Consider the following 19,663-nt stretch of genomic DNA (forward strand, 5'->3'; position numbering starts at 1 on the left):
TGCAAAGAAAAGGGATGAATTCAAATAGGCTCACATAGCCAGATCTATATAGTCTCAAATATACTTAATAATCAAATGATTGTAACAGTGTAATTTTAATGATCTCATTAGTCGACATGATGCCAGTGAATGTCAGAGCTGGTGGTGGAAACATATCCACATCGCAATGATTGGATGCTTTCTTAATTTCTGCTTTCTCACTGCTGCATTTTTGTGTTTGTTTTGTGACTGAGATGAAAGCGGCCAGCACTGTATCAAGGGCTTCTGTGAAAGTGCTCTGAGACTGCAGTCCCGGTTACATTAAAAAATGATTTCTGAGGTGTCCCTTTTTAGATGTTAATGAAATTGAAAGGCTACACCTGTATAGGTGTTCAGCTACATCTAGCTGTTTTGATAGCATTTAATTGTTTATATTCAAAGTATATTTAAATATAGTATTGTTGTAGAAATGTAGAAAATGTAGAATGTAGCTGTCTTATTCAGGTTTCTATAGTGTCTGGGTGTAAACTTAAGTTTAACAGTTTTTTTAGAAAGTCATTAAAAGTAAATAAAAACACAGTATTTTGCACTCCTTGTCCTTCATAAACATTTTCAACTTCAAATCTCTTAATTTGAGTTTCCTACATAGAAATATGACTTTGATTGGTTATTATATTGATAGTTATATTTATTTGTGTGTTTACACGCAAATATGTATGTCCATTTCAGAAAACATTCCATGATAATTTAGGATGATGGTTAGACTTTATCAAGAGGGATATATTGAAATTTGCCGGTTGTAAATAAATATGTTTGATTCAAGATATATATTTTTTTTTCTTGACCAGAGCATAATATGGCACTAAATGACACATTTTTGAATTGTTATTCTCTCATTAATCTTGACATTTCATGATTTGGCCTTTTTAAATCAACCAATTATGTTAATTTTGTCACTGGAAAATAGTGGTAAGTTAATTTATTTTATGTTGTATTTTGAAATATTTTTCTGTGTTACGCGCATTCCATTATTTATTTATTTTTAATTTGATGAAAGGTAAGCGCATTCCAAAGCGCAGCTCAAGCTTTTGAATTAGATGACATCATAAAGAAATGGAACGTTCGTGCGCGCAGTTTAATACACAGCGTCACTTGTGTTAGAATACATTCGCAGTTGTGTCATTCTGCGGTATCCGATACAGAGTCACTTTCCAACTGTTATCATGGCACTGAAGAGAAAACACAGTTCTAGCGCTTGGTTGTGTGACTTCCACCAGAGAACACCTCCAACATCCAGCACTAATGCCGCTGAAAACGATCTGATCGTTAGTGCTGGTGATGAAAATGAGAGGATGAGGAGGAGGAAGAGGAGGAGGACGGAGAGTTCTGAGAAGCTGCTCTCTCTTCACTTCTGTGACTGGAGCAGCAGCTCAGATCAGGCTACTGCACCGATAAATGAGACACTAGCTGAGGGTAAACCCAGTGACCCCCCCCCCCCCCCACACACACACACACACACACACTCACACACTCTACCCAATCCATATCCATTCATGGAATAAATAGATTAAAATAATGTTTTGTTCACTAAAATAAAAAGTCATTTATTAACATATGCTAACATATACACCATCACACCATATGAGATTGAAAAAGTCACGATCAGATTTTTTATTCTAGGTCATGTCATAAACAGATGAAACATGATAAAACTGAATGAACAGATGAAACTGAAGAATCACCATAATATGAGTATGCCGAGTTTAATTATTATTTGAGTGAAATATCCTTTAGTTCTTTTTTCCCCTTTTTAGATCATATTTCTCTGAAGTCCCTTGGCTGGTCTCTAGAGGATCATGGTCTTCAGGAACCAAGTCTTGAAGTCCTTCTTCCTGAAGATCAGCAGGCTCAAACCCCTCCAGCTCCAGCTTACGAAGGGCAGCATTTAGAGAGTGACTTTGAGGTATTGTCATTTTCTTATCCATATTTAACTGGGATCTTGTTTTATCTCCTAAATCAATTTCAATACATCTTAGAGTGTATTATGCTCACTAATCCATTTTAAGGTCAATCTTTTTATGAGCAATGTTCAATAGACACTAATCCTGATTTGTGTTTTCTTCATTAGCCTGTTAGTCAGGAGAGACAGAGAAAGAGAAAGAGTAGCTTTGAGAAGCTGCCCTCTCTTTATTTGTTTAACTGGAGAGGAAGTTCAGGTCAGGATGAGAAAGTGGAGGTCCAGATTACTGCAGCCATCAGTGAGAGACAGGCTGAGGGTAGATCAAACAACCATTTGACATTGTGCACCAGTTTTACTAGAGCTTTGTGCATCATGAACTCTACATCATGTGCATCACAATATAGGAAAAATCCATAATATCACACACTTTATCAAAATTCCATTGATGTTTGTTCAAGACCACAATCAGATTTTTATTCCAGGATGAATGTTATGGTTAAACACAGATGAAATCAAGCAGACATCTTTTATCATTTGGCCCAAAAAGAAAAACATCCAGCACTAATGTGGCTGAGAACCATCTGCCCATTGGTGCATCTGAAGAACATGAGATGCCAATGAGAAAGAAAAGGAGGACAGAGAGTTTTGAGAAGCTGTTGTCTCTTAAATCCATTAAATGGAGCTGCGGTTCAGACCAGGCGATGATATATGAGAGACAAGTTGATGGTAAACCAAACGAACAATTGATCATTGCAAATGAGTATCCATTAATGGGAATCTTCTCATGAATCAGGGGAATGTTTCTGTTCACAAAGATGGTGTGTCCTTAATTGCCACACTGTATGTTATCTACAAACAAACTTTTAATCGAAATCCAAAATTTCAATATGATACGTTTTTACTGCATGACATGACATAAATCTTTATCAAAAAAGATGAAACGTGGAAGTTCGATTTCATGGAGTCACTGAAGAATTTTCATAATAAGAGTTTGCCATATTGAATTATTTGTTTTATTTGTTTTCCCCCTCTTTAGATCATATTTCTCTGCAGTCCATTGCCTGGTCTGTAGAGGATTCTCTTTCCAGTGATCTTGAAGACCTTCCTCCTGTAGATCAGCAGGTTCAAAGCCCTCCAGCTCCAGTACACCACAGTCCAGTCAGTTCAGCCTCAGCTCACAACAACAGAGTGGACTTGACAACTGACGGTAAGTTTACTGCCCCCCAAATTACACACAACACTGTTTGACATTTCATGTCATCTACATAATTCATCTTTCAACAGATGACTTTCTGAGCTGTTATGAAATCGGCAAAATGCTTGGTGAGGGAGGATTCGGCTGCGTCTATGAAGGGAAACGCTTGGAGGATGGCCTAGAGGTTTTCTTACAATATTTAACTACTTTATGTTCTCTCACTATGACCATCATAGTGTCTATTATCACTCGTATTCTGTGCACTTGCCATGTTTTAAATGTAATGTTTTGTTTTATTATCCAGGTGGCAGTGAAAATAGCCAGCAAGCCAAGGAACATGAAATACATCTACGTTGTAAGCAGGCTATGCTCACTATGCAAACATACTGACAACAATTTGTCCAAGACTGGACAAAAAGACTATTTGGTGAAGCAACGCAATCTTACAATGATCTTTCTTCTAGCCCGGTCATCATGCACCCCTTCCGTCAGAGGTCGGCCTTTTACTCCTTGTTAACAAAGAGCCCAGAGCTCCAGAGATCATTACGCTGCTGGACTGGCAGGACCAGCCTGAACGTTACATCCTGGTCATGGAACGGCCATCCCCCTGCAAAGATCTGTGGGATTATGTGATGCTTCAGGGAGGCTTCCTCAAAGAGGACATAGCACGGTTTATCATGGCGCAGGCAACAAAGGCCGCTCACACGTGCTGTCAGCGAGGGGTACTTCACCGGGACATCAAGCTGGAGAACCTACTGATCCACCCAGAAACACTTGAGGTCAAACTGATTGACTTCGGCTGTGGGGATCTCCTGCAAGACTCCGGCTATGAACGATTTTGTGGTACGTATCGCACTTGTAGTTTGGGACTTACTCAGAACAAGTTAAATTAGTATATCTCACAGCATGATTGGTTTTAATTTAATAACACAGATATGAAAATATGTTGTCGTATTTCAAGCTTACTCATCAGACAAAACCGTTTTCCTTCAGGAACACCAGAGTACTGCCCGCCTGAGTACTATGTGGCCCACAGGTACCATGGGAAACCAACAACTGTGTGGTCTCTGGGAGTGCTCTTGTTCATGCTGGTGTGTGGACGCTACCCAGAACCCAGGGATGTTGAACTGATTGACTACGGCGTCTGGTTTGAGCCTGACTTGTCAAATGGTAAGATGCCATTCGTCTCAACAAAGAAGCCCAACTGTAATTCAATCATACAAAACAAGGAGGGTTTAAGGTAAGATAATCGAACTCTCTCGTCTCTTCCTCTGGTCCAGAATGCAGTCACCTGATTCGATCCCTGCTGAATGAAAGCCCAAGCCGGCGGATTGATTTGGGGGAAATCCTTCTACATGATTGGTTCAAGGTACTGAGTTACAACTGATTTTGAAGATAAATCAGTAATTTTTCAGATATAATCTCAAAAAAGCTGTTCTTTAATTTTGATGTATTTGAATCTGATTATAATGTTTGTGGGCAATAACCTTGATCTCTGTATTTATTTATTTATTTATTTTTTGGTTCCAGATCACCAAACCAACATGAAGGAAATTGTAAATAGTGGTAAACAGAGTAACGAGAGGTTGCTGTGAAAGCCGCTCCTGCCATTTTTGTTATTAATAATAAAAATTATTGTTGTTGTTTTTCTCTTATAGTTATCAAATTATGATTATAAAAAATTAAAATAAATACATTAAATACATTTTCGCCTGACTTTTTAATTAACATTTTCTACCTCTATTCAGAAAATTATTCTATGCTAATTTATATTCTACTAAAATGTTTTGCTTATCCATCTTGTGTGGGTGTAATGATAATGCTGATATTAGAAGAATCAAGTGGGAAAATATAATGTTTACAGCCTAAGTGGCGAAGTGAAACATGTTTATGAAGAGACTAACGATTTACAAACTGAACTTAAGATCTAGAGTTTTTTCAAATTCTGTACGTTCAGTCGCCTATTAAAAGTGGTGTCATGTTTTTGAGCTATAGGATTTTATTTTCTTTTTAATACAGTGTCAATCCCTATTCAAAACTGCTGTTTTAAGTCACTTGTTTATGGTAGGGTTAAAGCACAACCAAAAGGACCTTTAATTAGCTTGACATGTTACAGATACATTTATTTTAGCCCATTAAGGTAAGGTTGAGTATATGGCCAAGTCAAATGAGCTCTCACACTCACAAAGGCTTTAGAAAATAAATCATTTTATTACATTAGAAGGTCTATGGCTACAAGAAGATTTCAAAGACACTTAGTCATAGAGGTAGAGCAGCCTTATTTTGGTAATATTAATGCAGATAGATAGATCCTATATAGTTCTTTAATAATGTTTTATGGAGTAATAAAACCAGACTGTAACTGTTTTGTAGATATATTTATACATAACAACAATTTATCATCTTCTTTTTTTTTTCTTTTTTTTTTTTACCGGAAGTGTTTTTTACTCCTGAACAGCAGGGAGCAGAAGACCTCTTCACTAAACATCTAACATTAAAACCAGAGAAGAAAAATACCGCATTCAAAACACACCAGTTTTATTTCGATATGTTAGAGACCTTCATATATGGAAATATTATACATATAATTTGATTCGGTGTGTTGTTTCTGGTAGTGTAGGCTCTTCAGAGAGGTGAGTGTCTGAAACACTAAACTCATCTCTTATTATGTGCTAGATAAGACGATTTTCAGTACATTGTCAACTCTGTTATTGTCTCGACATTTTGTTTACATCTGATTCTAGAGATCGCCACAGGCTCAAAACATGTGTCTCTGCCTTTACTTCACACCCTGTAGTCTCAAGTCTCACCTTTTCATGAAATCCTGACAACAGTGGTTTCTATTTATTTATTTTACAAATGATCAAGCTCGTGAGGAAACACTATCGTACATGAGCTGTAAAACTGTGTGGAGATTTGAAGGTTTAAATGTTTTCTCGAGATTAGAAAGTAAAACTTCACGTCTGTTTTATAGTATTTTGTATTTATTTTAATAGTATCATATAACAAAACTTATATAAGTATCGCTGTCAAACGATTAATCTCATCCAAAATAAAAGTTTTGTTTACATAATATTTGTGTGTGTACTGTGTACATTTATTATGTATATATAAATACACACACATGCATGTATATATTCAAGACAAATATGTTATGTTTATATACTATACTAATATCAAATATAATAATATAAATGTGTATACATGTAAATATTTTCAAGATGTGTCCTGAATGTGTGTGTATTTATATATACATAATAAATAAAGTACACATAAATATGTCAAATTTTTTTTTTTTGGATGAGATTAATCACACACTATGTAAAAGCATATAAAACTTGTGTCATATTTGATATGTTGATTTTTTAAAAACCTGCTGAAACCCAGTTATGCATAATCTTCTACATGCCTTCTGTCGTCTGATTAATAGTAAACTTGATACTTCAGTAAGTAAAAGGCTGTTTAGTATCACTCTAAAGCTGTCTTTTAGTTTGCTCCTTTTGCTGTGAAATCATTAACACTTCTATAAAATAAACATAAGAATAATTTGTGTATTGTTACAAAGATTTCAAATCACACATATCGCTGGCGCCGATACAGGATGGCTGCCTCCGTGACGAGCTCCGCATATGTTTTTGTGTTTTTGTTAGTTTGTCCTGTCTTTAGTTATATTCCTGCCATCAGTTTCACCAGGGAAGAACTGCTGAACATTCGGCAGAACGCACCACAAGATGTTTTACCGGATTTCAATTATTCAGATGTTTTAGTGAACGTTGTTATCGGAGGAGCGGCGGCACTGATCAAGCGCTTCAGGACGCGCAGACGGGGGAAGCGAGCGGGAGCGCTCGTCAGACTCAGGAAGCGCGGATTTCGAACGCCGTTGCCTAGCATCCATCTGGCAAATCTCCGCTCTCTACCCAACAAAACGGACAAACTCCTTCTGCTTTCTCGGACAAATAAGGATTTCACACACTCTGCTGCTCTGTGTTTCACGGAAACCTGGCTGAATGACACCATACCGGACAGCGCGCTCCATCTGCCGGGATTTCAGCTGTTTAGAGCGGATCGTGAATCAGAATCCACTGGGAAATCGCGCGGTGGCGGGACATGCTTTTACATCAATGAACGGTGGTGTACAGATGTAACTGTGTTAAAGAAGACGTGCTGCTCAAATCTCGAAACACTCTTCATTAACTGCAAGCCGTTCTATTCGCCGCGGGAGTTTCACTCGTTCATTCTGGTCAGTGTTTACATCCATCCTCAAGCGCATGTGAGCTCAGCTTTACAGAAACTCGCTGATCAGATCACATACACAGAACAACAACACCCGGACTCTGTTTTAATCATTCTCGGGGACTTTAATAAAGCCAATCTCTCCCGTGAACTGCCAAAATACAGACAGCATGTTACATGTCCCACAAGAGACAGTAATATATTGGATCACTGTTACACCACAATAAAGGATGCATTTCACTCTGTTCCACGAGCAGCTTTGGGACGTTCTGATCACCTTCTGGTTCATCTTATACCGTCCTACAGGCAGAAACTAAAATCAGCTAAACCTGTATCAAGGACTGTAAAAAGATGGACTAATGAAGCAGAGCAGGATTTACAATCTTGTTTTGACCTCACTGATTGGAGTGTTTTTGAAGCTGCTGCCACTGATCTGGATGAACTCACAGAGACCGTAACATCATATATCAGTTTCTGTGAGGATATGTGTATTCCTACAAAGACTCAACTAATTTACAATAATGACAAACCGTGGTTCAGTGCAAAACTCAGACAGCTCCGTCAGGCCAAAGAAGATGCTTACGTGAAGGGGGACAATGTCTTGTATAAACAGGCTAAATACACATTGGAAAAGGAGATCAAAGTGGCAAAGAGGAATTATTCTGAAAAAATAAGGACTCAGTTCACTTCCAACGACTCCGCATCAGTGTGGAAAAGTCTAAAGAAGATCACCAATTACAAGACACCACCCCCCAGCACCGTAGAGAATCAACGACTGGCAGACGATCTGAACGAGTTTTACTGCAGGTTTGAAAGAACACCCATCACCTGCCCTGAACGCCTCCCCACACAACCATTCACACCCTTCACAACTCCTGCAACCAGCCCTGAATGCCTCTCCAAACTACCGTTCACACCATTAAAAGCTCCTGCAACCCATCCTGAACACCTCTCCAATCAAGCACTCTCACCATTCACACCTCCTGCATCCCCCCTCTCCCCCACACCTGCAATTCAGATCAGCGAGGATGCGGTGCGCCAGGTCTTCCGGAAGCAGAAAAGGAAAAAAGCACCAGGCCCAGATTGTGTTACACCAGCCTGTCTGAAATCCTGTGCTGACCAGCTGGCCCCCATCTTCACACAGATCTTCAACAGATCGCTGGAGCTGTGCGAAGTCCCTTCATGCCTCAAACGTTCCACCATCATCCCCATCCCTAAGAAACCCAAAATTACAGGACTAAATGACTACAGGCCTGTGGCTCTAACGTCTGTAGTCATGAAGTCATTTGAAAAACTGGTGCTGGCCCACCTGAAGGACATCACTGGACACTTGCTGGATCCTCTTCAGTTTGCCTACAGAGCAAACAGGTCTGTGGACGATGCAGTAAACATTGGACTGCATTATGTTCTGCAACACCTAGACAGACCGGGGACTTATGTGAGGATCCTGTTTGTGGACTTCAGCTCGGCCTTCAACACGATCATCCCAAACCTCCTCCTGCCCAAACTAAATCAGCTCTCCGTGCCCACCTCCGTCTGTCAGTGGATCAACAGCTTCCTGACAGACAGGCAGCAGCTAGTGAGGCTGGGAAAATACACATCCAGCACCTGTACGATCAGCACCGGAGCTCCCCAGGGCTGCGTTCTCTCCCCACTGCTCTTCTCCCTGTACACTAATGATTGCACATCTAAGGACCCCTCTGTCAAGCTCCTGAAGTTTGCAGATGACACCACACTCATCGGCCTCATTCAGGACGGTGACGAGTCTGCTTACAGACAGGAGGTAAAAGAGCTGGCTGTCTGGTGCAGTCTCAACAACCTGGAGCTTAACACCCTCAAAACAGTGGAGATGATCGTGGACTTCAGGAGAAACCCCCCTGCACTCCCCCCACTCACCATCATGAACAGCCCTGTGACTGCAGTGGAGTCATTCAGGTTCCTGGGAACCACCATCTCTCAGGACCTGAAGTGGGACATTCACATTGACTCCATCGTAAAAAAGGCCCAGCAGAGGTTGTACTTTCTCCGTCAGCTGAGGAAGTTTAACCTGCCACAGGAGCTGCTGAAACAGTTCTACTCCACCATCATTGAATCCATCCTCTGCACTTCAGTAACTGTCTGGTTCAGCACAGCTTCTAAATCTGACCTCAGAAGACTACAGAGGGTAGTCCGGACTGCTGAGCGAATCATCGGTTCAACCCTCCCATCTATTCAAGAACTGTACTTATCCAGAGTGAGAAAAAGGGCTGTCAAAATCACTCTGGACCCCTCACATCCAGCACACTCCCTCTTTGAACTGTTGCCATCTGGTCGACGCTACAGAGCACTGAGCACTAGAACGACCAGACACAGGACCAGTTTCTTCCCTCAGGCAATCCATCTTATGAACAGCTGACAATAATGGCGAACACACTACACTTTATATTTATATACACACACACTTTATTTATCTAACACACATACTTAGTATACACTTAATTTTGCACACAATATATATGTACATACATAACTTCACTTTGTAATATACCTGCCTACAATTGTCATTTGTATATTGTCATTCACTGTCTACATATTTGTATTTTTTATTCTTTTATTATGTGTTTTATGTTCTGTCGCTGTCATTCTGTTGTACTGCAGAGCTTCTGTCACGAAAACAAATTCCTCGTATGTGTAAACATACCTGGCAATAAAGCTCATTCTGATTCTGATTCTGACATTTCCCATGCATCCATTTCTTTTCTTTTTTTTATTATCCATGCATCCATTTTTTTGACAAAACATGTTATGCAAGTATATGATACATTAGGCTTTTGAGGAAATTTGTAGGATGTTTAGTTGTCCATCTCTCAGTCATCATTGCTTTGCAGTACACGCATTACATGTCCCCCTGCCCCACAATTAAAACTACAGAGTTTTCATAATGAAACTAAGCATTTAAATACCAAGATGTATTTTTAGTATACATGGATTATATGCATTTTATGTAAGTAGTCTGTTTGGTTATATAAATTACATGTGCAGCAATTTGCATATTTTAGTTTAGTTTGGCCCTATGTACAGTAAGTATAGAATAGTAATAACAAAGAGAGAGTCACAAATTGCACTGTTTTGCAGAATGACATTTAGCAGCTAACAGCGTTCAGTGCAGTCAACTTTCTGAACCCCTGGACATGTATCTTGGAAATACCATGTTTTTGATGGCAAATTTGATGGAATACAGGAATCTAATCATCATGTGCAATCAATTATATATACAATCTGAGACCATGGATCCATAACTCTTATTAAATGTGATCAAAGAGTTATAGTGTTTGATTTATAACATTTGATTTCTTCTAGGTTATAATGCTGCTGGCTCAGATAAATCAGTCCGCAGATTTCCAGCATGAGGGAGATGCTCAGGAGGTGACTCTCTGCTTAACTGAGAGCGTGGGGATTGCAGGTCAGAGCTGTACACTTTATAAACGTTTTCTTTCTATCAAAAATGGGCATTTTATTAAAGGGGAAGGTGTGCATATGCTGCTACCATTCCAAAGTCAGGGGTCAGTAAGATTTTATTCAGAAACGATGCATTAAATTGACCAGAAGTGAAACATTTCACATTTTAAACCCAAATATTAAGCAGTACAACTGTTTTCATCACTGATATGAATAATGTTTTGATCACCAAGAAAAGTACAGCATAAGAATGATTTCTGAAAGATCACGTGACATTGAAGCCTGGAGACTATCTAACATTCTTATTTGAAACTGTAATAATATTTAATAGTATTGGTGCGTTTGCTGTGTTTTTATCTGGTTAATGCAGTTTTGGTGAACATAAGTGCCATTTGAATGGCAGTGTACTCCATTATTACAGTCGTGACAATCTATGCCAGTCTCTAATTGTGCTGTTAATGATTCAGATGGCGATCAGAGCATGGACACAGTCAGTCTGCAGGCTGTGACTTTATCAGACGGCTCCACTGCATATATACCTCACAACACTCAAGGTATGTTTATTACTGTGCCCAATCAACAACAATTTGAGCAGAAACATTTTAAGATGTAACAAAACTCAGCATCATTTATAGGAAATAAATTCACATATAGAATGGCAAATGCTATATGTGAACCTTTCCACACTTTTCATCAAACATTTGTATTTACTTTAATGGAAATGCATTCTCATGTGATGCAAATCTATGACATTGTCAACTAGTTTAGCTGCAGGATCTCAGAATTACTTGTTTGTCAGTTTAATTTTTGTATTTATTATTTTACATATATTTAAGGAAGACTTGTTCTGTCGTGAAAAAAAGGTAATTCTATCTCACAATTCACAATTCAGACTTTGTTTCTAAGATTTGCATGAAATAAACTGAATTGTGAGATATAATCTCTGTAGTTCACATCTGGCAATTCAGAGTTTATATCTTGCAAATCATAGAAACAAAGTCTGAATCGTGAGATATAAACTTGAAATTGCAAGAAAACATCAGAATTGTGAGAAAAAGTCACAATTACAAATACGAATTGTGAGATGTAAACTCAGAATTCTGAGAAGAAATAGAATGTTAGATATAATCTCAGAATTCTGAAATGTAAACTTGAATTGAGAGAAAACACCAGAATTCTGACTTTATATTTTCAGTTATTATTATTATTATTTTATCAGAATTGTGTGAAACAAAGTGAGATATAAACCCAGAGCTGTGAAATAAAAAATGCTATTACCTTTTTATTTTTTTTTACATGGCGGAAACACACTTTCATATCTATTAGCCAAACATAACAAGACAGCTAAGATCATTAAAACATGAAACTGAAATGATCATGAAGCATCTACAATCTTTAACTCCTATATGTCCTGTTTTTAAAATAGTTGCATGAGTTTTTGCTTAAAAAAAAGCATAAAATATTTCCATAAAATAATGCAATGGAAGATTTTTTTTTTTCAAACACAGTTGAGATTATATTATAAATGAGGCATTAACTGAGTACTGGTTGTTTTTTTTTACTCAGAAAGCAATATAGTAGAAGGACAGGTGATCCAGTTAGAAGATGGGTCTTCTGCTTATGTGCAACACATCGATGTTCAAAAAGCAGGTATTTTACTCTTTGTTATACAGCAAATCTTATATTAGATTCACCAGACGTGATCTGGATTTTTTACATTTAGGAAGAGATGTTGGATGTTATTTATTTATTTTTTAATTACACTAGATGAATCTAATACCTGGACGGGCTCATCAGTGTGTGATGTTGTTGGTAATGAGAGCTTATTGCTGGAGGATGCTCGGACGGTGCAGCTGGAGGATGGAACTACAGCTTACATCCACCACACTGGAAAAGGTTTTTCCTTTCTTCTCTTTTCACTATGCCTCAAGATGTTAAATGGGATTCGGGTGACCATGCTTTTGAATATATCTGTATCAATATTGCATGGCAGATACATATGAACCCAGTACCCTGCAGGCGGTGCAGTTAGAGGACGGCTCCACCGCTTACATTCATCACGCTGTTCAGGTGTCACAACCAAACACCATTCTGGCCATCCAGACGAATGGCACGGTAGCAGATTTGCACACAGAAGCAGCTATTGACCAAGAAACAATCAATGCTTTGGAGCAGTACACAGCCAAGGTACAACCAGTATGATTAGGACTAATGCAAAGATATTCACAATATATTTGCTGGCAATATTAAATTAGAGAGCACTGGTATAATATCATATGTTATAAATTATTTGGTAACACTTTAGCTTAGGGAACACATATTCAATATCAACTACAACTTTCCCTCAATAAATTCCTAATTTGCTGCTTATTAGTGAGGTAGTTATTAAGTTTAGGAATTGGGTAGGATTAGAGATGTAGAATAAGGAAATAATATGTGCTTAATTAGTGGCTAATATTCTAGTAATAAGCATGCTAATACACAACTAGTTAAGAGACCCTAAAATAAAGTGTTACCAATTATTTTTAGCACAATCAAAGTTGGTAAAATAAATACATATGTAAAGTGTAATTCTAAACCTTGAATTCTTTCCTGCAGATTGAAGAAATTGACTCGTACACAAACTCCGAGCTGATCACCGGTGATCCTCACGGGCTTGTGGAAATGCAGGTGAGAATGTCATTTCCATGCAATATAAAAATGTCATTAGCCAAACTCAGAGTCGCTCCAAAATGTTTATCCTCCCTCTCTCTAGATCGTTCTTCAGGATCAAGGAGTTCGGCGTAATGCACAGCAGCCAGGAGAGAAATGTTTTCAGTGTAATTATGATGGATGTGGAAAGCTTTACACCACTGCAAATCATCTTAAGGTTATTATGGTTTATATAGTTGAGCTTGTAAATAAAAGCTGTTCATCATAGCATCATCAGCATTACAAGTGCAGTGCATTTATGATTGCATTTTGTTTTTCAGGTGCATGAAAGAGCACATACAGGCGACAAGCCGTACTGTTGTGATCTACCAGGCTGTGGAAAAAAGTTTGCAACAGGTAACAAAAACACTAGCACAGCACGGGTGCAATACATTTACATTGATTATAAGTTGCAAAAGATTTCATTTTCAAGTAAATGCTGTCTATTCTTCACTCCTGAAAAAAGTGTATTATGGTATCCACAAAAATATGAAGCAGCACAACTTTTTATACATTACATTACAATTATATATAACAACAGTGTAACAAATGTTTCCTGTGCAGCAAATCATCATATCAGATCATGATTACTGAAGTATCATCTGACACTGAAGAGTAACGATGCTGAAAATTCAGTTTTGACACCACAGGAATAAATTACATTTTAAAATGTATTGCAATAGTAAACAGTTGTAATATTTGTTCACAATATAACTGTTTTGACTATTTTTTTTTATCAAATAAATGCACTAATGCAAATAAATGGCTACATTTTTGGACTGTTATATAATAATCGCATATAATTAATTTTCTTTTAGGTTACGGTTTAAAAAGTCACATCAGGACGCACACTGGAGAAAAACCTTACCGCTGTCTGGAGATGGACTGTAAGAAATCTTTCAAGACCTCAGGGGACCTTCAAAAGCACACCAGAATTCACACAGGTACGTGTCTTCAAATCTTCCGTCCATTTATCGGAATATCATGAAAATATTAACTATCATTGAATTGAAAACTAAACAAAAGGCTGCATGCATAAGAATCTGAAAAGCTGTTTAAAATAGCTTCATATGTGGATTTGTCCTATTATCTGTCCTATGACACTGTCATACCACGGTACCACCACAGTGGCTCCTGGCACTGATCTATTTCTTCTCTGTTCTTTTAAGGAGAGAAACCATTTCTATGTCCATTCCCGGGCTGTGGACGATCCTTCACTACCTCAAACATCTGTAAGGTGCACGTTCGCACGCACACAGGAGAGAAACCGTATCACTGTCCAGAGCCAGGCTGCAATCGGGCGTTTGCCAGCGCAACCAATTACAAGAACCACATACGGATCCATACAGGTGTGCTGCTCTTTAGCCTTAAAGGGACAGTTCCCCCAGAAATTGAAGTTGTTATTCTTTCTCACCCTCATATCGCTCCAAACCTTTTAGTGCAATTTAAAAGGAGAATTTTTGAATAATATTTTGATCTGGTAAGATTTTAAGTAAAAAACAGATTCTGTATGCATATCTATCACGGCCATTTTTATACTTTTATGGTGCTTTTATTTTGTAACTTACCTCTAACCTTCATTCATACTATGCAAATCAAAAGTCACTACACAATTATTTGGTTACAAAGTTTCTTCACAATATCTCCTTTTATAGAGGGTTTGCATTGACATGAGTGGGTAAATAGTGGCAGAACTGTCATTTTTTGGGTGAACTGTCCCTTTAAATATATGGGTTTTTCAAAAACTGACCTTGTGTTTTCATGAAAGAAAAGAAAGTCATGTGGATTTGAAAAGACATGAATTCTTCAATCATCATTTTGAATCTAACCTAACTGTAACTATGAATTCAAGTCTATGAAATGTCTAAACCAGTGTCTTTGTTGCATGCAGGTGAGAGGCCGTATGTTTGCACAGTTCCCGGTTGTGACAAGCGATTCACTGAGTACTCAAGTCTATACAAACATAACGTAGTGCACACTCCCTGCAAACCCTACAAGTGCAACCACTGTGGAAAGGCGTACAAGCAGATTTCCACACTGGTCATGCACAAGCGTTCAGCGCACAATGACTCGGAGCCTATAGAAGAGGAGTCGGAGGGCTACTTTGAACCACCTTCAGGTTAGCTTTGAAAACGATCTTGATTCTAGACACTAGATGATATTTTCTGAGTGAAACTGGGCTGTGTTTTGTATTCAGAGGCTATAGATGACCCCTCCCTGACTGTTAGCCCTGTGAAGTGTGAAGACTCTTGTCCACAGATGGATTCGGAGATCTCCGATGTCACAGAACAACATGTAACGTTTATCACACAAGATGGAGAATCACAGGTGTGCATCAGGGTTATTATACACACAGTTTTCACTCGGAAATTAAGTGAATTTCTTTCAATTGGATTAAACATGAAAAACTTAAATGCACTGAAGAATTGGTGTAGAAACAATTTGCACTAAAAATGTCATGACATTGCAGTTAGTTTATATGTGCTGCAGCCATAGACTTCTACAAATATAAAATCCAGAAGCTGATCATAATACATGTGCTGAATGAGGAAATTGTGTAATTTCTGACAGGCGGTTGGGAATGTAATCACAATGGTAACACAAGATGGCAGTGTGATCACCATCCCACCCACTGAGTCTTTACTGTCATCAGCCGAGGCTCATTCAGTGACTGTGGTCTCAGAGGACGGGACTGAAAGACAGGTGTGTACATTTGGGAACCAAACAAGTATATTTATGTCTGTGGTTTTTATTTCCAGCAAATACATCAAACTTTCTCTTCTTAATTATCACATAACTATACTGTGTGGATATGACGTATATTTATATTTTGGTTCCGTTGGCAAAAAACCAATAGGCCTTCGAGTATAAGCTCTGTGACCAACATAAGTTTATGATTTTTACACAGTTTGTTCATCATGATAATCTTCACTAATGAACACAACAGAACTCTAATACAATCGCAAAAAGCTAAGCGAAGGCTATGAATAAGCTTCAACGTCACCATCATTAATTATCTGACAGTTCTTTCTGGTATTATTTAAAAAAAACTTTTCTTTCAACTTCTGTAGTCCTATAAGCCATTTGATAGCTCAAGTCGAGTAAAAGCTTTAAAAACAATCAAAAGGGTGTTACTGATGTATTTTTATGTCATAGAATAAATCATGAAAGAGACTTTATTAACCACAGATGAATAACTTTACAACTATTAACAACTTTATTTCAGGCATTTAACCAAAAACCTGTTCAAAATATCCACTGACTTCAGGACGATGGAACTGGAAGTTTTAAAATGCTGCAAACACATTTTTGGGTTTTGGCTTGGGGGGAGTAGTGGCCTAGTGGTTAGTGTTTGATTCCTAACCTTCAGGTTGTGGGTTTGAGTCTTGGGCCAGAATACCTCGACTGAGGTGCCCTTGAGCAAGGCACTGAGCCCCAAACTGCTCCCCGGGCGCCGCAGCATAAATGATGCCCACTGCTCCTGGTGTGTGTGTTTGTGTGTGTGTGTGTTCACTGCTGTGTGTGTGCACTTTGGATGGGTGAAATGTGTTATGTCACGTCACGTCACTTCACAGCAGTCTATAAACTGGTCACATGAACTGTTTGTTTCTGTATCTCCAGATGACTACTATGATTCCAGAGTTATCATCTTCCAGGAGCATACAGGATGAGTTATCAGCACATCCAATTACACTTCTGGCTACTTCTAATGGCACACAGATTGCTGTTCAGGTATAGTTCTGTTAGGCTGGAATGCATCACAATTTTGACCTGTTTTATTTGCCATCTATAGGAATTCAGCGCTTGCTGCTTAAAGGGTTAGTTCACCCAATAATCAAAATGATGTCATTAATGACTCCGTTCTAAACCCGTGAGACCGCCGTTCATCTTCAGAACACAGTTTAAGATATTTCAGATTTAGTCCGAGAGCTCTCAGTCCCTCCATTGAAGCTGTGTCTACTGTCCATGTCCAGAAAGGTAAGAAAAACATCATCAAAGTAGTCCATGTGACATCAGAGGGTCAGATAGAATTTGTTGAAGCAGCGAAAATACATTTTGGTCCAAAAATAGCAAAAACTACGACTTTATTCAGAATTGTCTTCTCTTCCGTGTCTGTTGTGAGATTTCAAGACAATGCAGTGTAGTGATTTCCGGTTCGCGAACGAATCATTCGATGTAACCAGATCTTCTTGAAACAGTCTTAAATATCTTAAACTGTTTTCCAAAGATAAATGGAGGTCTCACGTGTTTGGAATGACATGAGGGTGAGTTATTAAGACATAATTTTGATTATTGGGTGAACTAACCCTTTCAAGTCAAAGCCAGATATGGGCCAGTTGGTTTGTGTATATAAATATGTTTTTGAGCAACTGCCAGGAGTCTGGAGCTAAAAGAAAAGATACTCTGTGCCCATCATACACTACACAATTTTTGTGAAATTTGATTGAAACTTGCCGACTGGCTCTGACTTGTCTGCAGCTGACATCGACTCATTCAGACTGCGAATCAGGGGAAAACATCTGAGCAAAGTCATGTCATTTATTCCAGCTTTCAGTCACTCATTGACCTCTATCTGTCTAGCTGGGCCTGTCTGTGTGTATTATTGAACACAGATGTTGTGTTTGCTCTTCCAGCTCAATGAACAGACTTCACTGGAAGAGGCTCTGAGAATAGCATCATCATTACAGGGAAGTGAAACGGCAGAACTGGCCAATTAACTACCTTCACCTCCTGATGCAGTATGACTAGAGATTACACGAGCAAATTATGACCTTTTGTAATTACCCTTTCGCCCCAATTGTACAGAGGTTAAGCTGTGCACTATGATAGTATTTCTAACAGATTTTGTTCACTATGATATAGATCTCTAAAAGGCAGAAACCTGTTTGCAGTTTTTGAATAAAAAGTGATGAACGGGATGTTTGGTGTGTTGTGATGCTTTCCCAATGTTTCCGATTGCCTTGAAGCACAAGAAGCTCAGATTAAATGCTGCTGAAATTAAAGAAACATGTGAAATACAAATAATGCATTTTTAAGTTCAGTTTTTATAATTTACATAGTTATGCTGATAATATGAATTGCATTTTCACTAGTGGTCTCGGATGTTTGGATATGTATAGGCTACATTCATTTTTATTCAAAAAGAATAAAGTAAATATTTTTGGCAAAAATAGTTATAAAAAGTGAAAACGAGTCAAGTTGAGAAATAACAGTTATGCAAACATCATGAATGTTTATTATTAGGATCTGTTTATAATGTCACATGGAAATAGATCAAATAAAAAATATTATTTTCTATAAAAAGCCTTATATAAATATTCATGTAGCTTTATTTAATATACTGTTTATTTGCGGTTATTTATAAATTGGCTCATGAAGAAATGGTCAGAATGCATGAAATTATATTGTAGTCAGTACGGCAATACTGAAGAATATGAAAAAGGAAATTGCTGAAAAACAATGCGGTCTCTAGAACTTGTTTGTAAGATGACTTAAGGCCCAAAGACTGTCAGAGATTCTTAGTACTTGATGTCATTTTTGTGGAATATTAACTTCCTCCTCTGACTTCATTCTAATAATTGTTTGTTGTGGGGTCATTTACCAGACCCGTTTTTCAGGATTTGATTTTCCTTTTTTTTCTGTTTGTGAATGCAGTGCAGAAAATACAGGAAATCTTTTTTTTTAATGTTTTCAATGCCTGCTACATCTACAAATGGCCTGGTAGATGACACCTGACACATTTCTACATTCATTTCTATTTATAGACTGTTATTGTTTTAACAAAGACTTGCAGATTCATTATGTGTGCTGCATGTGGCCAAAGATTTATGTGGTAGACAATGCTCTTGTTTGGATGCACATTGTTTTATGGAACACTATTTAATCATTGCATTTAAATAAACACGTGGTGGTGGTGAGATGTCCTGAGGCGCAACATACTGCACGGCATTAAACAGCTTTTATTATTAGTTATTAGAAAATACAAATTTAAGGTAGAGGTATTTTTTTTCTCACATATGCAGTAAGTGTGCGTTTCAGTTCAGTAGTAAGCAAGTTTAAAAAAAAGTTCGTCAGAAAGCGGAAAGTGTGCTGAGGAGGAAACCTTAAGCGCTTATCATACGAAGAGTATCGCGGTAAACAAGTGCTGTGGTTAATTTCACTTAATT

At 38.0% G+C, this 19,663-nt stretch overlaps 2 protein-coding genes across 3 annotated transcripts; both read left to right on the forward strand.

Moving 5' to 3' along the window:
• Positions 1 to 2,377: 2,377 nt before the first annotated feature.
• Positions 2,378 to 4,751, forward strand: LOC113105324 (serine/threonine-protein kinase pim-2-like). 2 transcript variants are annotated; one of them, XM_026266369.1, is made up of 8 exons: positions 2,378 to 2,665; positions 2,976 to 3,146; positions 3,224 to 3,318; positions 3,439 to 3,489; positions 3,599 to 3,977; positions 4,128 to 4,304; positions 4,415 to 4,503; positions 4,665 to 4,751. In XM_026266369.1, exons 1-8 carry the CDS (start codon positions 2,446 to 2,448, stop codon positions 4,680 to 4,682), a joined length of 1,200 nt encoding a protein of 399 aa, XP_026122154.1. In that variant the 5' UTR covers positions 2,378 to 2,445; the 3' UTR covers positions 4,683 to 4,751. The 2 variants fall into 2 exon arrangements, with proteins under 2 accessions (XP_026122154.1, XP_026122153.1); XM_026266368.1 differs by having other exon boundaries at positions 3,224 to 3,489.
• Positions 4,752 to 5,618: 867 nt separating this feature from the next.
• LOC113106463 (zinc finger protein 143-like) lies at positions 5,619 to 18,432 on the forward strand. The gene is made up of 16 exons (XM_026268402.1): positions 5,619 to 5,767; positions 10,707 to 10,809; positions 11,273 to 11,359; positions 12,372 to 12,455; positions 12,573 to 12,701; positions 12,799 to 12,992; positions 13,404 to 13,475; positions 13,561 to 13,674; positions 13,778 to 13,853; positions 14,315 to 14,440; positions 14,666 to 14,845; positions 15,388 to 15,615; positions 15,694 to 15,824; positions 16,068 to 16,199; positions 17,118 to 17,228; positions 18,131 to 18,432. Exons 2-16 carry the CDS (start codon positions 10,713 to 10,715, stop codon positions 18,212 to 18,214), a joined length of 1,845 nt encoding a protein of 614 aa, XP_026124187.1. The 5' UTR covers positions 5,619 to 5,767; positions 10,707 to 10,712; the 3' UTR covers positions 18,215 to 18,432.
• Positions 18,433 to 19,663: the final 1,231 nt, after the last annotated feature.

Source organism: Carassius auratus, chromosome 7, assembly GCF_003368295.1.
Source record: "Carassius auratus strain Wakin chromosome 7, ASM336829v1, whole genome shotgun sequence".
In the NCBI taxonomy this organism is placed as follows: Eukaryota; Metazoa; Chordata; class Actinopteri; order Cypriniformes; family Cyprinidae; genus Carassius; species Carassius auratus.

Bases quoted from the DNA above. Each gene is read 5' to 3' on its own strand.
- LOC113106463 (XM_026268402.1), top strand. From the start codon at position 10,713: ATGCTGCTGGCTCAGATAAATCAGTCCGCAGATTTCCAGCATGAGGGA. The intron at 10,810-11,272 runs GTCAGAGCTGTA...TTAATGATTCAG, and splicing joins TGAGAGCGTGGGGATTGCAG to ATGGCGATCAGAGCATGGAC. The intron at 12,993-13,403 runs GTACAACCAGTA...TCTTTCCTGCAG, and splicing joins TGGAGCAGTACACAGCCAAG to ATTGAAGAAATTGACTCGTA.
- LOC113105324 (XM_026266368.1), top strand. From the start codon at position 2,446: ATGAAATCAAGCAGACATCTTTTATCATTTGGCCCAAAAAGAAAAACA. The intron at 3,147-3,223 runs GTAAGTTTACTG...ATCTTTCAACAG, and splicing joins AGTGGACTTGACAACTGACG to ATGACTTTCTGAGCTGTTAT. The intron at 4,305-4,414 runs GTAAGATGCCAT...CCTCTGGTCCAG, and splicing joins TGAGCCTGACTTGTCAAATG to AATGCAGTCACCTGATTCGA.